The sequence below is a fragment of the Sus scrofa genome, chromosome 12 (assembly GCF_000003025.6).
Source record: "Sus scrofa isolate TJ Tabasco breed Duroc chromosome 12, Sscrofa11.1, whole genome shotgun sequence".
Taxonomy (NCBI): Eukaryota; Metazoa; Chordata; class Mammalia; order Artiodactyla; family Suidae; genus Sus; species Sus scrofa.
In genome coordinates, this window is record NC_010454.4 from 5,632,061 (window position 1) to 5,640,076 (window position 8,016).

At 52.5% G+C, this 8,016-nt stretch overlaps 1 protein-coding gene across 1 annotated transcript; it reads left to right on the forward strand.

Moving 5' to 3' along the window:
- LOC100521680 (histone H3.3) lies at nt 266–2,917 on the forward strand. The gene is made up of 4 exons (XM_003131194.4): nt 266–415; nt 886–1,023; nt 1,144–1,297; nt 1,385–2,917. The coding sequence occupies exons 2-4, from the start codon at nt 896–898 to the stop codon at nt 1,511–1,513; spliced, it is 411 nt and encodes a 136-aa protein (XP_003131242.1). The 5' UTR covers nt 266–415; nt 886–895; the 3' UTR covers nt 1,514–2,917.

Here is an 8,016-nt window from a genome sequence, read left to right on the forward strand (position 1 = left end):
CATAGCTCCATTTTATCCAATCAGAAGAGCCGCTTAGTGCCAACCTCTGATTCGTCCATTCCTCTTTGCATTCACCCAATCGTTAGGCCACTTTAACAGCCAATCAGTGGCCTAGACATCCGCCAATCAGGAAACGGGGCCGAAGCACGGCCTTTGTGTCGGGGGATGTCAGCGCGTCGGCGAAAGTGTCAGCCAATAGGAAAAGTCGTTGGTGTATGCAAATTAGGGTCCTATGACGCAGAGACGCAGCGTGAAGCGTGGGTATAAAAGCGGAGGCTTAGGGGGGGCCTGGAGCGCAGAGCGGTTTGGTCGTTCGTTGGAGTTGCTTCTTGCTTTGGTTCGGCGACTGCGGCTCTTCATTGGGCGGCGGGAGCGGCACGGCGGTGGGGGAAGCGGCCTCAGACTTCGCTGTTGGGTAAGTCTCGGCTTTGCCTGCGGCTTGAGGCCCTGCCGGCCGTTGATGCCGCGGGCCACGACCGTTGGGAGCTGAGTGCCGGCTGGTGCGGGCTGCTCTGACTGCTGCTGGCGACTCTGGGGTCGGGTGGTTTTCCCTTGGGGCTTCGCTCCGGAACCGCGTCTCCGCCTCTTTCCCGCTGGTGATTCAGAGGTCCCGACTCCGGGTTCCCGGCAGCTGGGCCTCCGCCCGTCGAGGAGGGGAAGTGACTCCTCCCCGCGCCCCCCCTCCCAGGGGAGGCTGCTGCTACTCGCCGCCTGAGTCATTAGGGGAGGGGGGGTGGAGGCGGCGGCCCTCGGCCATCTGCCGCCCGCCGTGGGGCGCAGGGAGGCGGGAGGGCAGGCGCGCCGGGCGTCCCGCCCTCTGCACGCTCGCCGTCTCACCCCGGGAGGCGAGCGTCGCGGCCCCCGAGTCACGGGTGTCTCCTGCAGGTAAAAGAAAATGGCCCGAACCAAGCAGACTGCTCGTAAGTCCACGGGTGGGAAAGCGCCCCGCAAACAGCTGGCCACTAAAGCTGCCAGGAAAAGCGCTCCCTCTACCGGCGGGGTGAAAAAACCTCATCGCTACAGGTAGGCAGCGCGGCAGGGAGACAATGACTCGGCGGGCGCGCCGCGAGTTGGACCCTCTGGCTGCTTGCTCGGTCCTGTCACTTAACTGGTGTCCCTTTACGCCCTTCCTGCTCGCTCCAGGCCCGGGACCGTCGCGCTTCGAGAAATCCGTCGTTACCAAAAGTCCACGGAGCTTCTGATCCGGAAGCTGCCCTTCCAGAGGTTGGTGAGGGAGATCGCCCAGGATTTCAAAACTGACTTGAGGTTCCAGAGCGCCGCCATTGGTGCGCTTCAGGTGAGACGGCGGTGGCAGGGGCGGAGGGCTGGCTTGTGTGCGGTGGTCCTTGGAGGGAGTTTAATGTGTGGCTCTTGTCCTCAACAGGAGGCTAGTGAAGCGTACCTGGTGGGTTTATTTGAAGATACCAATCTGTGTGCCATCCACGCTAAGAGAGTCACCATCATGCCCAAAGACATCCAGTTGGCTCGCCGGATACGGGGAGAGAGAGCTTAAGTGAAGGCAGTTTTTATGGTGTTTTGTAGTAAATTCTGTAAAATACTTTGGTTTAATTTGTGACTTTTTTTGTAAGAAATTGTTTATAATATGTTGCATTTGTACTTAAGTCATTCCATCTTTCACTCAGGATGAATGCGAAAAGTGACTGTTCACAGACCTCAGTGATGTGAGCACTGTTGCTCAGGAGTGACAAGTTGCTAATATGCAGAAGGGATGGGTGATATTTCTTGCTTCTCATGATGCATGTTTCTGTATGTTAATGACTTGTTGGGTAGCTATTAAGGTACTAGAATTGATAAATGTGTACAGGGTCCTTTTGCAATAAAACTGGTTATGACTTGATCCAAGTGTTTAACAATTGGGGCTGTTAAGTCTGACCATACATCACTGTGATAGAATGTGGGCTTTTTCAAGGGTGAAGATACAAGTCTTAACCACAGTGTAACTTACAGTTTCCTTAAAAAAAAAGAAAAAGAAAAAAAAGAAGTAAACCTGGCAGCTATAGAATACACTATGTGCATTTATAATAGCTATTTTATATATTGTAGTGTCAACATTTTTAAATTAAATGTTTTACATTCACCTTTGGTGGGGAGTCTTGTCATTAAGATTGTGTGTAATTTAGAGTCCGGTTGGTTTTCTCCTAACTAGACTGCACTTGTTTTCATACCTAGTAAAAATGCTTTGCGCATTATACCTTGCATAAGTCCTCATTCTACCACATGTTAACTACCCTCTAGCTGATAATGCAAACACTAACGGGGGATTTTATTTATAAGGGCTCTAGAATATAATACACGTTATTCACACCAGCATTGTCTGTTACTAATATAGTAGTTAGTACAGCTTTTCTTTGTGTTGTGGTTGGTCTCATAACTAGATTGAGTTTTTCTCTATCAAGAGGGAACAAAACTGAGCTTTTCCATCGAGTTTGTATTATGATAAACCTTTGGGGTAAAGTTGCTGTGGGGAAGGGACACAGCGCCAGCTTATGGAACCTCTGCCAGTTAAAATGGTGTCATCTGGTATAAGGTCCTGGGAAAATCACTTCATAGAGATGGCTTTCCAAGTGGTTTTAAAATTTATCCTTCTATTGAAGTTTTTAGGTCAATTATGTATGTTGACTAAATTTACAAATAAACTTGTTTATCCAACTAAGTGTCAAAAACCTAAATTGTGCAAAATTTTAATACATCTGTTATCTAGGTGCTTTAGTTTATTTCAGGTGTTGCTTGGTAGACAGAACTTTTTATTTTACAGAGGTAATTCTTCAAAGCGTGTAAATAGCCTTGTGCTCTATAAAAATGCCATGACTGCGTATTTGCAGTGTAGGCTTTGCAGTGTATTGTTAATATGCTCCTTCCACTTCCCCATATTGTCAATAAAAATACTTTTATCCAAGGTTTCTTTGAAATTCTAGAACTCAGATTTGGGATCTGCTCCTGAAGCACATTCATAGATGTCTATACAGCAAGTTCTGCAGGTATAGAACTTGGGGTGAAACTAGTGTTCCTGACCAACATTGGCTGCCAGGGGAGCAGAATATATGATGTTAGGGAGACATGGGCACGAGAACCACACCAAGTCATCAGACCAGAAGCACGCTTAATTTAAAGGCAGTAGCTGTAAAGAGACGTGTAAGCCCTGAGAAAATAGTTCTGTGGTTTAAGTTGGGCTGAGTTTCAGATTTAAGTGTTAACTGAGAGAGGCAAGCTGGTATAGGTTTCGGAGTCTTGGTAACTTTTATGAGGTGTCTGAAGTGGGATCTGCTACAGTGTAATGAACTGGTTGCTTCATAGCCACTTCTGATCATGAATGTGTTGTGCTTGGGAGAACAGAGATTCCAGACACTGGAATGTCTTGTGTGTTGCAGCTTCTATAGCATAACAGCCATGGTGAGAAGTCTCTTTGAGTTACCACGCAAGTGCATGACTCTTGAACTTCCTCCCGCAAGTCTGCATCCAGATGTAGTATTTTACGGGGCAGCTTGGAATCTGCTGCTTAAGTAGTGCAGCTTGCGCTTCGACACTTCGAGCGTGCTCTTAATTTTTAACGCAAAAGGGAAAAATATTTTTTGGTTCCAGGGAACCGTGTTATATCTGGATTTAGGTGGTGGAACAGTCTGAGGAGAAGCAAGCAAAATGTGAGGCACCCTGTGCCCTTGATGGATGAGACAAAAATAAAGTTTTTGAAGTTGAGACTTTCTCATCTTGTTAATGGTCTTCATTTGAATGATGATAGGTTTCCTTCACAAAATGCTCTGTGGAGAAATGTCTAGAAAGCCTTGCCTCTGACTCAGCTGGTTATTTGGGAGTGTGCACTCCTCAGCTTAACCCGTAGTGGCCTGTGGGGGCTCCCCCTGCCTGACTCCTTGCAAGTACTGCTACTTTCCCAGTGTTGGGCCTGGGGTCTGGGCCCTAGTTGGGAAGTTTTTTGCTTTTTAGAGCAGCACGTGCAGCATGTGGAAGTTCCCAGGCTAGGGAGTGAATCGGAGCTGTGGCTGCCAGCCTACAGCACAGCCGCAGCAATGCAGGATCCGAGCCTCGGCCGTGACCTACACCATGGCTCATGGCAATGTTGGGTGCTCAACTCACTGAGTGAGGCCAGGGATCGAACCTGCCAGCCTATGTTGGGGAGCAACAGCAGATGTCAGGGATCAGTGCCTCAGGCCTGGGGCCAACCTATCCCCCCACTACAGGGAAGGATGTGTGGGAGTTGCCACGGACTTCTGTGGCTCATCTCACTGCAGGTCCACTAGGCACTAGACCTAATGAGCCCCCATCCTGGGGCATGCCCGTCAGTCGGGATGGAAGCCCTCAGCGGTCACCTCTTCGTGGCAGTGAGCCCAACTCCGCTCACCCCACTTCGGGCACTGATAGTAGAGCACGGCTGAGCTGGATGCACCTTGCCTGAGCTCCGCAGCCTGTTGCTCCCCCCACCCCCGTGGTGGTCCCACCTGCCTCTGAACGCATGGCATCCAGCGGAGCCTGGCTTCTGGCCGGCAACTCCAGCACAAACAGCCAACCTTCCACCTCCCTTCCTGAGAGCAAGGCTGGAGAAAAGAAGGAAGAAAAGGAGAGAGCAGCCCCTTGCGTAGGTTGCTAACCCAGATCCTGCAGCATCCTTGGGGAAGCCTGAGGCCCTTGGGCCCGCTGGCTGGCCGTGTGGCTCCCTGATCAGCAGGGCTGGGGAATGGGCCAGGCTGTGGGCCGAGGTGGGTTCAGCTGGGACAGCGTGGAGTTTATTCCTGGGGGCTGTGCTGTGAGGAGGGAAGCTGTTGTCCTCCGTCCTGGGGAGTGGGAGGTGCCTGCTCCCTGTGGTCCTCCCCAGCAGCTCCCCCGAAGGAAGGATCCCACCCAGACAGCACCACTGTTCTCAGCAGAGCCATGGGACTTGGGGGCGATGTGTCCTGGAGTCGGGCACCCGGGAGCCACCCTTAGACTCCCGCCCTGAGCAGAGGACGCTCCACCCCATCCCACCTGCCCCAGTGACTACTGAGGGGTTATAAGGCCACATGTGACCTGGAAAGGGGCGCAGAAGGGTGTGGGCAGGCAGTCAGGGTCTGGGAGCCTCTGGCAGCTTCCACCCTGTTCAGGAAGCTGCAGTTCCACAAGCATACCGCTGGGGCAGAGCAGGCCCAAAGGGAGAAGGCCATCTCCCCGTCACCAGTGCCAGTGACAGGAAGGGCCCTGGGAAAGGGAGGCCAGGGGACTGCAGGCTTAGGGTGTGGGTCCCTGTGCGGAGGGGTGTGTGAGGGACAGCACAGGTCCCCAGGGAGGTGGTGCCTGGGCTCCACTAACCTTTACTCCCTTCTGCCATTGCCTCTGTTGGACACACACGGTCCCAGGACCTTTCCCAGAAGTTCCTCACTGCCTGGCACTGAGTCAAGGGCATCAGCAGAGGGGACAGGATGGGGCCCCGTCCAGGCATCGTGAACCTGAGGTTCCTGCTGCAGCCCCTGGGCCCCTCCCTCTTCAATGCCCCGCCTTTGGCCAGTCTCCATCCTCCTGCCAACCCACAGTGGCCTGGAGGCCTGGGCCAGCCGCAGTGCCTGGGGGCGAGGTGCAGGAAAAGACAGCCCAGCTGCTGCTTGTGAGTCTGGATCTGCTCCCTGCCCGGCTACCAGCAGGGTGGTCGTCAGCCTAGAGGGCAGGAAATTCAGGGACACAGTGGGGATTCTAAATAAAGACCAGGCCTGCAGCTGGCCCATCTTAGCAGGGGGCAGGGTGGATAGCAAGCTCCGCCTGAGTCTTGCCTGCCTCTGGAGTCGGGCCTGGCACACAGCAGACACTCCAGGCTGGTTTGCTGGCCAACCCAATGGCCCTGGCAGCCCCACAGCACAGCTGGCTGGATCTGCTCCTGGCATGGGTGGCAAAGAATCAGTCAGGTTCCCAAGAGCTTTGGTTACTGGCCTGGCTTCCAAATTGGAAATGTTCCAGGTAGGAACTGAGGTTCTACGAGTCCAGGAGAGCAGCTGCCCTGTGCTGCAGCTGCAGCCATCCTGGATCCTTTAACCCCCTGCACTGGGCTGGGCATCGAAACTGGGCCTTCACAGCGACCAGGGCTGCTGCAGTCAGATTCTTTTTTTTTTTTTTTCCTTTTTTCTCTTTAGGGCCGCACCTGTGGTATATGGAAGTTAACAGGCTAGGGGGCAAATCGGAGCTGAAGATGCCAGCCTACGCTGAAGCTTGCAGCAACATTGGATCCTTAACCCACTGAGCAAGGCCAGGCCAGGGAATGAACCCATATCCTCATGGACACTAAGTCGGATTCTCTCTCTCTTTTTTTTTTTTTTTTTTTTTTTTTTTAGGGCTGCACATGTTACATATGGAGATTCCCAGGCTAGGGGTCAAATCAGAGCTGTAGCTGCTGGCCTACACCACAGCCACAGCAACGCCAGATCCAAGCAGGGTCAGCAACCTACACCACAGCTAATGGCAACAATGGATCCTTAACCCACTGAGAGAGGCCAGGGATTGAACCCGTGTCCTCATGGATGCTAGTCAGGTTTGTTTCTGCTGAGCCATGACAGGAACTCAATTGTAGGTATTAACCCAAATGCCACTAGGGAACCAGGAGGTGATTGGATGGAGAGGCCGGAGCTGTGTGAAGCACACAGACCTTCGTCATGTGAACAGAGACTGGGTCTGGCAGAGAGGGACAAGGGCTAAGACCTGGACACAGAGACACCACAGACTCGGGCAGGAGGCTTCTCTGGACCACCTGTCCTCAGTGGTGGGCCAGGTTGCACTGTGGCCGGATCAAACCTGCCTTGGCGACCTCTAGGCTTGCCTACAGCATCGGGCACTCAGCTGGCACGGGTGGTACTCCCACCACTGGATAATTTGTCCCCGTGGTGGATAGGACTGGGAGTTCTATCATGACAGCTGGCTCTGGAAGCTCTGGAACAAGTAAGTTTTGGGCACAGCAGGGCAGAGGACAGACCTCGGGTGGCAGTGTCCCCTTTATGTTGCCACCTTCCCCCCAATCTTGTGACATCTGACCAGGAAATGGGAGGGAGGGTCAAAGGTCGGAGGCAAACTTCCCTCTGAACAAATTTCCCGTAATTCGCTAGATGGGATTCAAACCCTGCGAGTAAACAGCTCTCCCAGGAGAAATTGATGTTTCCGAGTCCAGCGGGAGCCAATGAGCGCCAAGTCGAGGGTCTCCAAGAACTAGCAAGATAATGGGAGTAACAACCAAGGGTGTGGGCTTCCTCTCTGCCTCGAAAGCTCTTCCGGAACATTTATCTCAGTCCGGGGGAGCACGGATCAGATTGAGACGGCCTCCTAATCAGAGCACGAAAGCCCCAGGTTTTTATCTGGCCCATTGCCCGCAGGAGCGTCCAGTAACCTCTGCTGTATTCATGGATGATTGATAATAAGAGCAAACATTTATTCTGCGCTTACTACGCATCAGGGGCTGGGCTGCGCACGCTTCAAAGACGATCCCATTCAGTTTCTTTTGTGACAGCCTCTTGGGAAGGGAACACGAGCCCCACTTTACAGATGAGAAACTGAGGCTCAGACTGAGTCATCTGACTGAAGTCACACCTGAGTCAAGGCAGAGAATTTGGGCTCAGAGCTGTTGGACATCAAGGCTGAGGTGGGTAAAGGATTCTCAGAGCCCAGGAGGCTTCATGCACCACTACCTCGTGGGGAGGCATTTTTTGTGAGTTTAATTCCATTGCAACTGGCCCCAAAGGCCACTCTGTTTTGTCTTGTTTTCTTTTGCCTACGAGGACCCCTCAAAAGGCGCAGACCATCAAAAGAAATTTGGAATTGCTTTTATTGCAAGCTTTTTTATTTTCTTTTTATGGTTGAACCTGCAGGCTAGGGTTTGAATTGGACCTGAAGATGCCAGCCTACGCCACAGCCCTGGCAAGGCAGAATCTGAGCCTCATTTGCAGCCTACACCACAGCTCACAGCAATGCCAGATGCTTAACCCACTGAGCAAGGCCAGGGATTGAACCCTCATCTTCATGGATACTAGTCAGGTT

Bases quoted from the DNA above. Each gene is read 5' to 3' on its own strand.
- LOC100521680 (XM_003131194.4), top strand. From the start codon at position 896: ATGGCCCGAACCAAGCAGACTGCTCGTAAGTCCACGGGTGGGAAAGCG. The intron at 1,024-1,143 runs GTAGGCAGCGCG...TGCTCGCTCCAG, and splicing joins AAAAAACCTCATCGCTACAG to GCCCGGGACCGTCGCGCTTC. The intron at 1,298-1,384 runs GTGAGACGGCGG...TGTCCTCAACAG, and splicing joins CCGCCATTGGTGCGCTTCAG to GAGGCTAGTGAAGCGTACCT.